Source organism: Salmo salar, chromosome ssa01 (genome assembly GCF_905237065.1).
Source record: "Salmo salar chromosome ssa01, Ssal_v3.1, whole genome shotgun sequence".
Classification (NCBI taxonomy): Eukaryota; Metazoa; Chordata; class Actinopteri; order Salmoniformes; family Salmonidae; genus Salmo; species Salmo salar.
Genome location: NC_059442.1, coordinates 4695447 through 4713678, shown reverse-complemented (window position 1 = coordinate 4713678; position 18232 = coordinate 4695447). Strand labels below are relative to the sequence as shown.

Genomic DNA, 18232 nt, shown 5'->3' with positions numbered 1-18232 from the left:
AGGGAGAGTTCTACGTGAGGAGGGAGGGAGTTCTACGTGAGGGAGGGAGTTCTACCTGAGGGAGGGAGGGAGTTCTACCTGAGGGAGGGAGGAGAGTTCTACATGAGGGTGGTAGGGAGTTCTTCATGAGGATGGTAGTGGAGTAGCGGCCTGAGGGCCATGTAATATAATGTTTTTAAAATGGGACAACTGCCTTAATTTTGCTGGACACCAGGAAGAGAAGCTGCTACCTTGGCAGGAACTAATGGGGATCCATAATAAACCCCAGGAAGAGTAGCTGCTCCCTTGGCAGGAACTAATGGGGATCCATAATAAACCCCAGGAAGAGTAGCTGCTGCCTTGGCAGGAACTAATGGGGATCCATAATAAACCCCAGGAAGAGTAGCTGCTGCCTTGGCAGGAACTAATGGGGATCCATAATAAACACTATGTAGGGCCCTGGTCAACTGTAGTGCACTATGTAGGGCCCTGGTCAACTGTAGTGCACTATGTAGGGCCCTGGTCAACTGTAGTGCACTATGTAGGAATTGGGTGCAATTTGGGATGCTGACTGGGTGGATATTTTGATTCCTTGATAAGACTAGAAGTTTCCCTCAAGCTGTTTTTGGTGTGTAGTACTGTTACTGCAAAGACAAAGTGTGATGAAATCCCTCCATGGTAAAGTGTGAACATACAGTATCGTTCTGAACTCTCTGCCACATCTCCACATAGTTTAGAGAACAGGCGTGCGCAATGTAGTTTACAATAGAAGTTACCCGCTGCATATCTCAAGAGTTCTGCACTCGGCTCTTTTGCCCCCAGTTGCTCTCTGTCTATCCGTCGTAGCTCAGTTGGTGTATCATACAATGTTGTCCATATGGCAGAGGGAGGCACATGCATAACTAGAGTGTAGAGGCCTGCCTACTGTCCCGTGATAGATGGAGGCCGACAATTTGATCCCATGTTTTTCGTCAATATGTCAAACAATCAATCTATCAAATTTATTTCTAACAAATTCTTTACATAAACAAAACATTTCAAAAGTGCTTTAAACTTCAGTAACACGGCCTACAATCTCAAATTCCAAGCAGAAACACAGTGGCCCAGATGTCTAAAGTTAGGAGCTACATTCAGCCATTAGTCCATGATGTCTGAAATCTCTCTCTGTCTGTCTGTCTGTCTGTCTGTCTGTCTGTCTGTCTGTCTGTCTGTCTGTCTGTCTGTCTGTCTGTCTGTCTGTCTGTCTGTCTGTCTGTCTGTCTGTCTGTCTGTCTGTCTGTCTGTCTGTGTCTCTCTCTCTCTCTCTCTCTCGTTGCAGCAAACCAGTAACGTGAGTGCCACTCTGGTCCTGTCTCGACCCATCAAGGGTCCCAGGGAGCTGGTCCTGGACCTGGAGATGGTAACCGTTAACAACGTCATCAACTTCAGAGGCAGCAGTATCATACGGCTCACGATATACGTGTCTGAGCATCCTTACTGAGGCCCCCCCCGACCTTTAACCCCTGACCTCTGACCAATCACTACGTCCGGTCCAACTCTCACAAGCCCGAAGTATTACCTTCCTAGATTCCTTCCTTCCAGCAGGCAGCTCCACTCTGCTTCACTCCCATTTTTTTATGGATGATGGGGTCTCTTCCACTACAACTATCGTCTCAATAAACTCTTACCCGTTGTTATAGGAGACGGGGGGGGGGGGCTGTACATTATGACTGTCTATACATCAGACTGTACATTATGACTGTCTATACATCAGACCGTTACTGGACTGTACATTATGACTGTCTATACATTGGACTTTACATTATGACTGTCTATACATTGGACTGTACATTATGACTGTCTATACATTGGACTGTACATTATGACTGTCTATACATTGGACTTTACATTATGACTGTCTATACATTGGACTGTACATTATGACTGTCTATTCATTGGACTGTACATTATGACTGTCTATTCATTGGACTGTACATTATGACTGTCTATACATCAGACTGTACATTATGACTGTCTATACATCAGACTGTTACTGGACTGTACATTATGACTGTCTATTCATTGGACTGTACATTATGACTGTCTATACATTGGACTGTTACTGGACTGTACATTATGACTGTCTATACATCAGACTGTTACTGGACTGTACATTATGACTGTCTATACATCAGACTGTACATTATGACTGTCTATACATCAGACTGTACATTATGACTGTCTTTACATCAGACTGTTACTGGACGGTACATTATGACTGTCTATACATCAGACTGTTACTGGACTGTACATTATGACTGTCTATACATCAGACTGTTACTGGACTGTACATTATGACTGTCTATACATCAGACTGTTACTGGACTGTACATTATGACTGTCTATACATCAGACTGTTACTGGACTGTACATTATGACTGTCTATACATCAGACCGTTACTGGACTGTACATTATGACTGTCTATACATCAGACTGTTACTGGACTGTACATTATGACTGTCTATACATCAGACTGTTACTGGACTGTACATTATGGTGCCTATCAGAGTAAGGACGTATCTACACAGAAGGATATTTATGTTGTATTGTAAAGGCTGTGTGACTCTGTCTGTCTCTCTCTCTCTCTCTCTCTCTCTCTCTCTCTCCTCTGCTCTTTAAAAATACAGATTTCCAATGACATTTACTATTAAGGTAATTGAAAGCAGTGTTGTCAGTCTGGGTTGTTTACTGCGTACTTCTATTTGTGTTATTAATGAACTCACAGTTACCTTATTTTCTGTGAAGCGTTATCCTTTAAATAAGCTGTGAATGTGAGCTTTACAATATGTGATACAATGTGTTAGTGATGCTTTGGCCTTTTTTTTGTGTGTGTCAACCATCTACAGACTAAGATCTGTTAAAAACAAAAAAAGGACCTTAATAAAACCTTGACAGTATGTTTTCTACCTACCTGACTGAATTAGCCTGATCCCATGTCTGTTTGTGCTATCATTCCATGAGAATGGCAAGGAGTGAAATGTTAGCCCAAAACAGACTGCTACCAGGCTATGACTGCTCTGGTCTGGGTACACTTTGTTTCTGTCACTGTATTGTGAATGAACAACACAAGTGTGTGTTCTACTGTTATAGGGGGGGCTCACCTCCTTCAGCTGGTGAATTACCATCCTAATTAAGCTACACACATTCCATTTTTCATTTTTTCATTTTTGAGACAATCATTTTTGTCATCGGTGCCCCCTCAGATGCACAACGGATGTAATAACAAGATACATTTCCATTGAATATTGTCTTTGTGTTTCATTTTGCTACGTTTGCCATGAACAAAACTCTCCCCATAAAAATTTAAAAAATGGTGGTCAGTTCTGTTTTGTGTTTTTTTTTTTTTGTCTAAAAGTCTTTGGCAGATTTCATTAATTCCTCTTCAGTAACAACCTGTAAGTTCTACAAGCGAGCCAAGTCAGTCATAATAAAACATTGTACTAGACCTGAACACTATATCTGGTCAAAGTTATTCTTCTTATGTTACAATGTCATGGGTATTTTGGAATAAGATATCATAACACAAGGCGAGCCACAGATGGAGACACAGGAGGCAGATGGTTGGAGTCTTCGATGTTTAATAATCCAAAATGGAGTAGGCAAAGAGAATGGTCGTGGACAGGCAAAAAGGTCAAAACCAGATCAGAGTCCAGGAAGTACAGAGTGGCAGACAGGCTCAAGGTCAAGGCAGGCAGAATGGTCAGGCAGGCGGGTTCAGAGTCCAGAAAACAGGCAAGGGTCAAAAACCCGGGAGGACTAGCAAAAGGAAAATAGCAAAAAGGCAGGAGAACGGGGGAAAAAACGCTGGTTGATTTGGACATACAAGACGAACTGGCACAGGGAGACAGGAAACACAGGGATAAATACACTGGAGAAAATAAGTGACACCTGGAGGGGGGGGGGGAGACAATCACAAAGACAGGTGAAACAGATTAGGGTGTGACATAAGACCTTTATTAAAGTGGTCAAATGAGATCACTTGTGATAAGGGTCGCCTAATAAATGCACTGTACATACAGTTGAAGTCGGAAGTTTACATACACTTAGGTTGGAGTCATTAAAACTCATTTTTCAACCACTCCACAAATTTCTTGTTAACAAACTATACTGTAGTTTTGGCAAGTCAGTTAGGACATCTACTTTGTGCATGACACAAGTCATTTTTCCAACAATTGTGTACATACAGATTATTTCACTTATAATTCACTGTATCACAATTCCAGTGGGTCAGAAGTTTACATACACTAAGTTGACTGTGCCTTTAAACAGCTTGGAAGATACCAGAAAAGGACGTCATGGCTTTAGAAGCTTCTGATAGGCTAATTGACATAATTTGAGTCAATTGGAGGTGTACCTGTGGATGTATTTCAAGGAATTCCTTCAAACTCAGTGCCTCTTTGCTTGACATCATGGGAAAATCAAAAGAAATCAGCGAAGATCTCAGAAAAAAATGGTAAAACTTGTAGACCAAGTCTGGTTCATCCTTCGGAGAAATTTCCAAACGCCTGAAGGTACCACGTTCATCTGTACAAACAATAGTACGCAAGTATAAACACCATGGGACCACGCAGCCGTCATACCTCTCAGGAAGGAGACGCGTTCTGTCTCCCAGAGATGAACGTACTTTGCTGCGAAAAGTGCAAATAATTCCCAGAACCACAGAAAAGGACCTTGTGAAGATGCTGGAGGAAACAGGTACAAAAGTATCTATATCCACAGTAAAACGAGTCCTATATCGACATAACCTGAATGGCCGCTTAGCAAGGAAGAAGCCACTGCTCCAAAACCACCATTAAAAAGCCAGACTACAGTTTGTAACTGCACATGGGGACAAATATCGTACATTTTGGAGAAATGTCCTCTGGTCTGATGAAACAAAAATAGAACTGTTTGGCCATAATGACCATCGTTATGTTCGGAGGAAAAAGGGGAGGCTTGCAAGCCAAAAAACACCATCCCAACCGTGAAGCACGGGGGTGGCAGCATCATGTTGTGGGGTTGCTTTGCTGCGGGAGGGACTGGTGCACTTCACAAAATAGATGGCATCATGAGGTAGGAAAATGATGTGGATATATTGAAGCAACATCTCAAGACAGTCAGGAAGTTAAAGCTTGGTCGCAAATGGTCTTCCAAATGGACAATGACCCCAAGCATACTTCCAAAGTTGTGGCAAAATGGCTTAAGGACAACAAAGTCAGGGTATTGGAGTGGCCATCACAAAGCCCTGACCTCAATCTTATAGAAAATTTGTGGGCAGAACTGAAAAAGCGTGCGCGAGCAAGGAGGCCTACAAACCTGACTCAGTTACACCAGCTCTGTCAGGAGGAATGGGCCAAAATTCACCCAACTTATTGTGGGAAGCTTGTGGAAGGCTACCCGAAACATTTGACCCAAGTTATAAAATGTAAAGGTAATGCTAGCAAATACTAATTGAGTGTATGTAAACTTCTGACCCACTGGGAATGTGATGAAAGAAATAAAAGCTGAAATAAAAGCTGAAATAAATCATTCTCTCAACTATTATTCTGACATTTCACATTCTTAAACTAAAGTGATCCTCCTAACAGACCTAAGACAGGGAATTTTTACTCTGATTAAATGTCAGGAATTGTGAAAAACTGAGTTTAAATGTATTTGCCTAAGGTGTATGTAAACTTCTAGACTTCAAGTGTATATAGAGAGATAAAGTTGAAGAGTCTGTTCTTTATTAAGGAAGCAATTGAGAGTTCTCCTGTTTGTTTGTTCTCTGTGTTCAGAGAAGGAAGCTTGTGGTGTTTTTTCCGAGAAAGTCTTGTTGAAGGGCATTCCCCTTGAGACAGAGAGTAGGTGTGTGTGAGAGAGAGAGTGCGTGCCAACACTGGTCAACCAGCACTATAATAGACAGGCACTAGGATCCAACACTAATCTGAGGTTCCAGAGGAGGTTTCACAGATCAAAACAGACTGGCAGAATTCCCACTATTCCACTTGTATTCCTGGCGAGATAACCGTTCTGCGTATTCCAGGCGGGATAAACGCTTTGCAGGTATTTAGAAGTTGTTTTGTTTTGGTTGATCTGATTATTGAGAGATTATAATAGTTGTTTATTGTTATAGGTATCTTATTGTTACTACATTTTCTAGATATTCATCTATTTTCATCGTAAGATATAGCCGACTACTGTCTATTAATTTCATGAAGTATTCTGTTGTCCCCAAAAAATTGTCAATTATAAATGAATGAGAGTGTAGTTATGAGACTCTTTCATGCCTCCTGTCCTGTGCTTAATGTTGCACTCTGCTTTAATGTCGACTCTGATTTCGACCCTGTTACAGCATGGCAATGGAATGCATCAATAACTGCTTCAAAAGCTTCCTAGGCAAAGACAAGGCAATCGAACAGCAAGGTAAATTGTTAACTTTATAAATATAAAAAAAATATTCTAAACTATACTGGATTATTCCGTGTGTTATAGCCTTACATCCTTCTGACAATTGTTTGTTAAGTAAAATAGATTTGAGAACAAAACACCATTTTGTTTTACTTTCATGTAAGTTGTTAATTTTCCCATTTCAAATAGTCAAATGTAGGATATTGCCCAAATTACATGTGATACGTGAATAGTATGTGATGAATGTCCTGTACTCTGTAGAGTTCACATTGAAAATGCCCCCTGGGAGTGGAATTATCTCTTTCAATAAGTGGGATATAAACTACACTGAACAAAAATTTAAACACAACATGTAAAGTGTTGGTCCCATGTTTCATGAGCTGAAATAAAAGATCCCAGAAATGTTCCCTACGCACAAAAAGCTTTTTTTCTCTCAAATGTTGTGCACAAATTTGTTTACATCCCTGTTAGTGAGCATTTATCCTTTGCCAAGATAATCCATCCACCTGACAGGTGTGGCATATCAAGATGCCGATTAAACAGCATGAACATTACACAGGTGCACCTTGTGCTGGGGACAATAAAATGCCACTCTAAAATGTGCAGTTTTGTTACACAACGCAATGCCGCAGATCTCTCATGTTTTGAGGGAGCGTGCAATTGGCATGCTGACTGCAGGAATGTCCACTAGAGCTGTTGCCAGAGAATTGAATGTTCATTTCTCTACCATAAGCAGCCTCCAACGTCATTTTAGAGAATTTGTCAGTACGCCCAACCGGCCTCACAACGTGTAACCACGCCAGCCCAGGACCTCCACACCTGGCTTCTTCACCTGGGGGATAATCTGAGACCAGACACCCGGACAGCTGATGAAACTGACGAGTATTTCTGTCTGTAATGAAGCCCTTTTGTGGGGAAAAAAGTCATTCTGATTGGCTGGGCCATCGCTGGCTCTGCCCAGTCATGTGAAATCCATAGATTAGGGCCTAATTCATTTATTTCAATTGACTGATTTCCTTAAAATCAGCTGTAAACTCAGTAAAATCATTGAAATTGTTGCATGTTGCGTTTTGATATTTTTTTGTTCAGTATATTTTAACTGATCTATGTATGTCCTACTCTGTAGTGATAACGGTGAAGATGTCCCCTGCCAGAGCCATCTCAGGTGACCCCAGGAAGAGTGTAGGTGTATCGGAAGACTATCTCCTCTCTAAACTCCCCCCGGGTGGGAAAGACGTTCCCTTTGTCATCCCCACGTTCAAACCTTCCTACGTCCAACCGCCAGGCTCACGTTACCTCGGCTACCTGACACCGTGGATACACAGTACGAACCAAATCAATCAATGTTTTTATTTTTTTAGTGAAAATCTATATAAATCCGTGTTTTATTACTAAGGGACACTTCTAAATGTACATGTTTTACTATATAATGTCTTCCATATAGCCACATTTCCTAGTCTTCTTACATGCTCCTTCCCAATCAAGGTGTTTTGGTACTTCCCTTATGCACCACGCTTTTCTGCACGCTTAACTATACAGTCAACTCTATCCTGCCCTCTATCAATAGTAACGATGGTGGTAGGTGAACCTTTTGTCCAGATCTGCAATAGGTTAATTAACTAGCAATCCTACCACACATAAAATCATTCAAATATGCAAATATAATATTCAATAAAAATATTCCAATATATCTAAACGCCACAAGAACATAGAGGGATGGCTGATAGGCAGCGGAGAGGCAAGGTGAGGCATTACGCAATTATTAAGAACAGTCAAGACATGAGAGACACAGCTTAAAAATCTCCCCTATTGATCTTGTTTAAAGCCGTACACATGTAATTTACTATATATGCATAGGGTGTTTACATAAGGTGTTTACATAAGGTGTTTGCCTTTCATGCCAGTGACTCGGTTTCACTTCCTTGTCCTGCCTTTCGCTACATTGGTGTCAGGAGTGAGAATGGCGAACGCGCGGTTCGGATGTGCTATGGGGCTGAGTAGTCGAAGCACAGGTGACGTGCCTTCAAGCACAGAGGGGCCAGTGTAGAAAAACTCGCTATATGAGCCACATTACAATTCACAGCAAGTGGGTTAACCCTACTGGTGTGATGTATAGGGTGGGTTTTTTTTGTCTTTCACGCCAGCGACGCGAGTTGTATTCCCTGCCCCGGCATTCGCTACTATACCAAAAGGCTAAAACATCTGTTGGTGAGGTCGCTAGGTGATGTTACAAAAAGTTGTTTAGTATTATTACAAAAGGTACCGTTTTTTTCCTCCCCTGCTGGCTCGCATCACTTTTACAGTTAATGACATTTTTTTATGGCCTTAGGGACAGTAAAACTATCCTACCTAGACTACAACACCACAATCTAATTAATATTTGCATTATTGTTTTTCAAGTGAGTACAATTCTACTCTAGGCTGTAAACTGCAGTGAAAACACCAATTTTAAACAATAGCATTATTTGAATGTTTCGTTCCGTTTGGATCAGTTGTAGGTCTACTCTCTCGACAGATTATAACGTCTAGAAAAGCACAGGACAGTCTGACTGTATTTTTTACACATAGACATAGACACATAGACCTATGTGTGGCTCAGTTGGTAGAGCATGGTGTTTGCAACGCCAGGGTTGTGGGTTCGATTCCTACGGGGGACCAGTACGGAGAAAAAATGTATGAAAATGAATTAAATGTATGTATTCGCTACTGTAAGTCGCTCTGGATAAGAGCGTCTGCTAAATTACTCAAATCTAAATGTATGCTTCCAATAGGCTCAGTTATTCAGGAGTATAGCTTCACTTCCATTCTGCCTCTTTTCTGATCCGATCGGCTATTCCTCGGCCTAGAACCTAACCTAACGCTTCAATATAGCCTAAATATTTGTCATTTAACTTCTAAATGCCCACCCCAGTAGAAATCCATATATTTTTTTCAAGCTGAGTCAAAGTATGACGTATTTGGGCTTGAAGTGACAACCCGAACTGTCAGCTTGGTGCAAATTCTTGCCAATGGTGTGTCTTTTCCTATGACATAACGTGTACATCATTTTTTTTAGCTTCCAGTACATTTCGTTTCAGGGCTGGGTTTTATTTGAATGGTACCACCCACCAGCATGGCACTGTTTATTCATTAATCAGGTACACCTGCAAAGTTTGCGAGTCACGACTGAGCACAGCAACATAACAGATCTTCTTTGGCTCCAGCGAAGATGGGGGAAGGAATGAATATAGTTCACTCAGGCCTTTTACCGTTCAGTAATTTTTAAAGGGACGCGTCTCCCATAGACACCAATGTAATAGCAGCTGGGTCTGGTCTACTTAGTTCATTGACTTTCATTGAACCAGATAAAAACAAACAGCTGGAGTGGAGTGTCTCGCTTCCTCTTCCGTCTCTGGCTACAGTTTTATTTGCCGTAGTCTACACTTGGCATCTTCACTTTTTTCCCCACCAGATAATTATCATAATCCATTGGATAATTTGTCAAGTTTCACTTATTTTTTTTCGCTAGTCTGTATTAAAAATATATATATATATATATATATATATATATATATATATATATATATATATATATATATATATATATATACACTGAGTATAGGAAACACTAAGAGCACTTGCTCTTTCCAATGACATAGACTGACCAGGTGAATCCAGGTGAAAACTATGATCCCTTATTGACGTCACCTCTTAAATCCACTTCAATCAGTGTAGATGAAGGGGGAGGAGACGGTTTAATAAAGAAGGATTTTTTTAAGCCTTGAGACATGGATTGTGTCATTCAGAGGGTGAATGGACAAGACTAAATATGTACGTGCCTTTGAATGAGGTATGGTAGTCGGTGCCAGGCGCACTGGTTTGTGTCAAGAACTGCAACGCTGCTGGGTTTTTCACACACACAACAGTTTCCCATGTGTATCAAGAATGGTCCACCACCCAAAGGACATCCAGCCAAATTGACACAACTGTGTAACTCAATATTAGGCAGGTGTTCTTATAATGTTTTGTACACTCAGTGTATAAGACCATTTTATAAATGGTAAAATTGCATGTGATATGATTGCATTTTTGACCAGAATCAAACTGTCTCTAATATCACAATAATGTACCTACTGTGTATTGATTATGTTGATAAATTCTGTGTGTACCCCAGGTTTAGGTGATGTGTCCTGTAACTTCTGACCTGTCACCTCTAACCTTTGTGTACCCCGGGTTCAGCCAGTAGCGCCTATGCAGATAGGAAGGCTGAGCTGTCAGGGGCCAATCACATCGTCTATAACCCTGACTCCTCCCCCAACATGTGTCCCGGGACAACACCACACAGCACCCTGGAAAAGACTCCCCGTGGATCAGGTGTGTACTGTAATATCACCCTAACACTAAACCTGTACTGTAATATCACCCTAACACTAAACCTGTACTGTAATATCACACTAACACTGTACTGTAATATCACCCTAACACTGTACTGTAATATCACTATAACCCTGTACTGTAATATCACCCTAACACTAAACCTGTACTGTAATATCACACTAACACTAACCCTGTACTGTAATATCACCCTAACCCTGTACTGTAATATCACCCTAACACTGTACTGTAATATCACTATAACCCTGTACTGTAATATCACCCTAACACGAACCCTGTACTGTAATATCACTATAACCCTGTACTGTAATATCACACTAACACTAACCCTGTACTGTAATATCACTATAACCCTGTACTGTAATATCACCCTAACACTAACCCTGTACTGTAATATCACCCTAACCCTGTACTGTAATATCACCCTAACACTAACCCTGTACTGTAATATCACACTAACACTGTACTGTAATATCACCCTAACACTGTACTGTAATATCACCCTAACACGAACCCTGTACTGTAATATCACCCTAACACTGTACTGTAATATCACCCTAACCCTGTACTGTAATATCACCCTAACACTGTACTGTAATATCACCCTAACACTGTACTGTAATATCACTATAACCCTGTACTGTAATATCACCCTAACACTGTACTGTAATATCACCCTAACACTAACCCTGTACTGTAATATCACCCTAACACTAACCCTGTACTGTAATATCACCCTAACACTAACCCTGTACTGTAATATCACTATAACCCTGTACTGTAATATCACCCTAACACTAACCCTGTACTGTAATATCACCCTAACCCTGTACTGTAATATCACACTAACACTAACCCTGTACTGTAATATCACCCTAACACTGTACTGTAATATCACCCTAACACTGTACTGTAATATCACTATAACCCTGTACTGTAATATCACCCTAACACTGTACTGTAATATCACCCTAACACTGTACTGTAATATCACCCTAACCCTGTACTGTAATATCACCCTAACACTGTACTGTAATATCACTATAACCCTGTACTGTAATATCACCCTAACACTGTACTGTAATATCACCCTAACACTGTACTGTAATATCACCCTAACCCTGTACTGTAATATCACCCTAACCCTGTACTGTAATATCACTATAACCCTGTACTGTAATATCACACTAACACTGTACTGTAATATCACCCTAACACTGTACTGTAATATCACCCTAACCCTGTACTGTAATATCACACTAACCCTGTACTGTAATATCACCCTAACACTGTACTGTAATATCACTATAACCCTGTACTGTAATATCACCCTAACACTGTACTGTAATATCACACTAACCCTGTACTGTAATATCACCCTAACACGAACCCTGTACTGTAATATCACACTAACCCTGTACTGTAATATCACTATAACCCTGTACTGTAATAAGTGCACGGTATGAGCTTGATGCTCCTTTCCAATAAATATCGAGGGTCTGATTCTAGTGACATGATGATCGATGCTTGACTGCCGTTTGACAAAGAAAAACGTTCTTGCTGCTCTGACCAAACTAATCTCATCATTTAGACTGGCTACCGTTATCTGGGAGTTGTTGTCTAGAGAGCGTGGTCCAAGACCTGAGTAGGCACATTTGTTATTTAACGGAACAGTTTTTGTAATAAAACTATCCGTAGAGTTGAAAATGCGATTGGAAAAAATATTAGATTTCTATTCGGTACATAAAAAAAATCTGCAACAAGTTAGTTTGGTGTAAACACCACAGGTGGGAAAATTCACATATATTCTTTATGCATATTTTTGAATATTAGCATAAAAATCTGTCGCTAATTGGATGGAACTCTAGGCACTGTTTTCCAATATTTAGAACCTGAGCTTCCGTTTTAGATTTTTCGAAATTTTTGACAGTTTGCGGTTATCTGCCCTTCCCATTATTTTAGCGTTATGGATATAGTGTGAGGAGAGACCAGGACCTCTGAATCAGGTGTTAAACTACAATATCAGAAAAATTCAATAGAAAATCATCACACTAAGAAAAGGTTCACGGTGTATCATTTAGATTTAGATATTCCTGTGTCTTTTAAGTACCATTAACTGTTGGCTTGGCTTTCACGTTGGTATAAATCCTCTTGGTTGGCTTGGCTTTCAGGTGGGAATATGAAGACTGGAAGACAGAGTCTGAGTAAATCCATGTTTGATCTGTCCAACTCCAGCCCTCACAACCACATACAGGTGAGGTTTTATGTTATGTAATATTTATTTAACTCGGCACCCGTGAAACCACACAGTAAACCAAGCCTAACGCCTAACCTATGAGCTGCCATACCTATTTCTGTCCTCTTAAATCATTGTGCGTCACTTGTATCATCAATGTTTTCATTGACCGTTACTCAACTTGCTGTCTGTAAAAGACGGAGCAAATCTCTGTTGATTGTGTTAAATGAAGTGGAAATCAATCACATTTATATGTAGTGTATCACAAAGGGTTTGGTTAGGGCTGTCTGGGTGGGGTTCTCTTAGCTGTATTAGTAAAGGATATGGTGTAGTACTGTATCGTATTCGCGTGTCATCAACAACCCATTGGTTACCAGGTATATACATATATATATATATATATATATATATATCGATAGTGAAGCTGTTATGAATACTCCGTATCTCGTGTCTCGCCCCAAAACCACAAGAAACATTACAATCTCTCGTACAGAACCTCGTCTTAAATAACGTGATAGGCTTCAGTGCTGAACACATAGTACTCCTGAGTTGTACTCCAAATGGCATTATATTGCCTTTATAGTGACCTATGGGCCTTGGTCAAAAGTAACGCAAGTAGTTTTTCGGCTGTCCTTCGTGTGTTGTAGTGTTTTATTTATAACGTGTTATTGGGGAAACTACCTTTACAGCTGTTACTGTGTTTAGTGTAATTATACATACCGGTAGATAATAATACAGAGGCTGTTTGAGTATCCTGTTCATGTCTTGTTGACTTTCTCTTGATATCATGCAATACTGTCTCTGTGTTTTGTTGCGACATTGCGTCCACTGTTTAAAACACGTTGTGTTTATCCCGATGCAGCGTTACGACAGTGTGTCCAATGTACAGAGCGGCAGTGCTTCATCCTCCAAGAGGGACTCCCTGGAGAGCAGCCGTAGTCTTGGTAACCATTACACACACACACACACACACACACACACACACACACACACACACACACACACACACACACACACACACACACACACACACACACACACCAGGGTCAGACCTAAATCACATTTCGATTATGGTAATGAATCCGAACAGAACACACAGCTCATCTAATGAAGCAGTCAATTTCAAACATTTGCCAAAATGCAATTCACGGGAAAACACCATTCCAAACAGCGCACCTGGAAAACACCATTACAAACAGCACACCTGGGAAAACACCATTCCAAACAGCACACCTGGGAAAACACCATTCCAAACAGCACACCTGGGGAAACACCATTCCAAACAGCACACCTGGGAAACACCATTCCAAACAGCACACCTTGGATAAAAACACCATTCCAAACAGCACACCTGGAAAAAACACCATTCCAAACAGCACACCTTGGATAAAAACACCATTCTAAACAGCACACCTGGAAAACACCATTCCAAACAGCACACCTGGAAAACACCATTCCAAACAGCACACCTGGGAAAACACCATTCCAAACAGCACACCTGGGAAAACACCATTCCAAACAGCACACCTGGGGAAACACCATTCCAAACAGCACACCTGGGAAACACCATTCCAAACAGCACACCTGGGAAAAACACCATTCCAAACAGCACACCTGGGGAAACACCATTCCAAACAGCACACCTGGAAAAAACACCATTCCAAACAGCACACCTGGGAAAACACCATTACAAACAGCACACCTGGAGAAACACCATTCCAAACAGCACACCTGGGAAAACACCATTCCAAACAGCACACCTGGGGAAACACCATTCCAAACAGCACACCTGGGAAAACACCATTCCAAACAGCACACCTTGGATAAAAACACCATTCCAAACAGCACACCTGGGAAACACCATTCCAAACAGCACACCTGGGAAAAACACCATTCCAAACAGCACACCTGGGAAAAACACCATTCCAAACAGCACACCTGGGAAAACACCATTCCAAACAGCACACCTGGGAAAACACCATTCCAAACAGCACACCTGGAAAAAACACCATTCCAAACAGCACACCTGGGAAAACACCATTCCAAACAGCACACCTGGGAAAAACACCATTCCAAACAGCACACCTGGGAAAAACACCATTCCAAACAGCACACCTGGGAAAACACCATTACAAACAGCACACCTGGGGAAACACCATTCCAAACAGCACACCTGGGAAAACACCATTCCAACCAGCACACCTGGGAAAACACCATTCCAACCAGCACACCTGGGAAAACACCATTCCAAACAGCACACCTTGGGAAACACCATTCCAAACAGCACACCTGGGATAAAAACACCATTCCAAACAGCACACCTGGGAAACACCATTGCAAACAGCACACCTGGAAAAAACACCATTCCAAACAGCACACCTGGGGAAACACCATTCCAAACAGCACACCTGGAAAAAACACCATTCCAAACAGCACACCTGGGAAAACACCATTACAAACAGCACACCTGGAGAAACACCATTCCAAACAGCACACCTGGGAAAACACCATTCCAAACAGCACACCTGGGGAAACACCATTCCAAACAGCACACCTGGGAAAACACCATTCCAAACAGCACACCTGGAAAAAACACCATTCCAAACAGCACACCTGGGAAAACACCATTCCAAACAGCACACCTGGGAAAAACACCATTCCAAACAGCACACCTGGGAAAAACACCATTCCAAACAGCACACCTGGGAAAACACCATTCCAACCAGCACACCTGGGAAAACACCATTCCAACCAGCACACCTGGGAAAACACCATTCCAAACAGCACACCTTGGGAAACACCATTCCAAACAGCACACCTGGGATAAAAACACCATTCCAAACAGCACACCTGGGAAACACCATTGCAAACAGCACACCTGGAAAAAACACCATTCCAAACAGCACACCTGGGGAAACACCATTCCAAACAGCTCACCTGGAAAAAACACCATTCCAAACAGCACACCTGGGAAAACACCATTTCAAAGAGCAAACCTGGTAAAAACACCATTCCAAACAGCACACCTGGTAAAAACACCATTCCAAACAGCACACCTGGGAAAACACCATTCCAAACAGCACACCTGGGGAAACACCATTCTAAATAGCACACCCGGGAAAGACCATTCTAAACAGCACACCTGGAAAAAACACCATTCAAAACAGCACACCTGGAAAAACACAAATTTCAAAGAGCACACCTGGGAAAACACCATTACAAACAGCACACCTGGGGAAACACCATTCCAAACAGCACACCTGGGAAAAAACACAATTTCAAACAGCATACCTGGAAAAAACACCATTCCAAACAGCACACCTGGGAAAACACCATTACAAACAGCACACCTGGGGAAACACCATTCCAAACAGCACACCTTGGATAAAAACACAATTCCAAACAGCACACTTGGGGAAACACCATTCTAAATAGCACACCCGGGAAACACCATACTAAACAGCACACCTGGAAAAAACACCATTCTAAACAGCACACCTGAGAAAAACACCATTCCAAACAGCACACCTGGAAAAAAACACCATTCCAAACAGCACACCTGGGAAAACACCATTCCAAACAGCACACCTGGGGAAACACCATTCCAAACAGCACACCTGGGAAACACCATTCCAAACAGCACACCTGGAAAAAACACCATTCCAAACAGCACACCTGGGAAACCACCATTCCAAACAGCACACCTGGAGAAACACCATTCCAAACAGCACACCTGGGGAAACACCATTCCAAACAGCACACCTGGGGAAACACCATTCCAAACAGCACACCTGGAAAAAACACCATTCCAAACAGCACACCTGGGAAAAACCCCATTCCAAACAGCACACCTGGGAAACCACCATTCCAAACAGCACACCTGGGAAACCACCATTCCAAACAGCACACCTGGAAAAAACACCATTCCAAACAGCACACCTGGGAAAAACCCCATTCCAAACAGCACACCTGGGGAAACACCATTCCAAACAGCACACCTGGGAAAAACACCATTCCAAACAGCACACCTGGGAAAAACACCATTCCAAACAGCACACCTGGGAAAAACCATTCCAAACAGCACACCTGGGAAACACCTTTCCAAACAGCACACCTGGGGAAACACCATTCCAAACAGCACACCTTGGATAAAAACACCATTCCAAACAGCACACCTGGAAAAAACACCATTCCAAACAGCACACCTTGGATAAAAACACCATTTTAAACAGCACACCTGGAAAACACCATTCCAAACAGCACACCTGGAAAACACCATTCCAAACAGCACACCTGGGAAAACACCATTCCAAACAGCACACCTGGGGAAACACCATTCCAAACAGCACACCTGGGGAAACACCATTCCAAACAGCACACCTGGAAAAAACACCATTCCAAACAGCACACCTGGGAAAAACCCCATTCCAAACAGCACACCTGGGGAAACACCATTCCAAACAGCACACCTGGGAAAAACACCATTCCAAACAGCACACCTGGGAAAAACACCATTCCAAACAGCACACCTGGGAAAAACCATTCCAAACAGCACACCTGGGAAACACCTTTCCAAACAGCACACCTGGGGAAACACCATTCCAAACAGCACACCTTGGATAAAAACACCATTCCAAACAGCACACCTGGAAAAAACACCATTCCAAACAGCACACCTTGGATAAAAACACCATTCTAAACAGCACACCTGGAAAACACCATTCCAAACAGCACACCTGGAAAACACCATTCCAAACAGCACACCTGGGAAAACACCATTCCAAACAGCACACCTGGGAAAACACCATTCCAAACAGCACACCTGGGGAAACACCATTCCAAACAGCACACCTGGGAAAACACCATTCCAAACAGCACACCTTGGATAAAAACACCATTCCAAACAGCACACCTGGGAAACACCATTCCAAACAGCACACCTGGGAAAAACACCATTCCAAACAGCACACCTGGGGAAACACCATTCCAAACAGCACACCTGGAAAAAACACCATTCCAAACAGCACACCTGGGAAAACACCATTACAAACAGCACACCTGGAGAAACACCATTCCAAACAGCACACCTGGGAAAACACCATTCCAAACAGCACACCTGGGGAAACACCATTCCAAACAGCACACCTGGGAAAACACCATTCCAAACAGCACACCTTGGATAAAAACACCATTCCAAACAGCACACCTGGGAAACACCATTCCAAACAGCACAC

General features: G+C 42.0%; 2 protein-coding genes across 3 annotated transcripts in view; both read left to right on the top strand.

Annotated features, from left to right (window-relative positions):
* fbln5 (fibulin 5) overlaps positions 1-3470 on the top strand; it is a 45340-nt gene extending 41870 nt beyond the window's left edge. Inside the window, exon 11 of the mRNA XM_045707216.1 lies at positions 1298-3470. Within this exon, the coding sequence (XP_045563172.1) occupies positions 1298-1459 (162 nt within the window). The 3' untranslated portion in view covers positions 1460-3470. The remainder of the gene's footprint in view (positions 1-1297) is intronic.
* A 2436-nt stretch (positions 3471-5906) lies between these two features.
* LOC106599381 (tandem C2 domains nuclear protein) overlaps positions 5907-18232 on the top strand; it is a 33970-nt gene continuing 21644 nt past the window's right edge. Inside the window, exons 1-6 of one of the 2 annotated variants that reach the window (XM_045707184.1) lie at positions 5907-6043; positions 6333-6403; positions 7515-7712; positions 10607-10741; positions 12934-13016; positions 13861-13942. In XM_045707184.1, coding sequence (XP_045563140.1) covers positions 6334-6403; positions 7515-7712; positions 10607-10741; positions 12934-13016; positions 13861-13942 — 568 coding nt within the window. In that variant the 5' untranslated portion in view covers positions 5907-6043; position 6333. Of the gene's footprint in view, positions 6044-6332; positions 6404-7514; positions 7713-10148; positions 10742-12933; positions 13017-13860; positions 13943-18232 lie in introns of those variants that run through there. The other variant, XR_006761893.1, reaches the window with a different exon arrangement.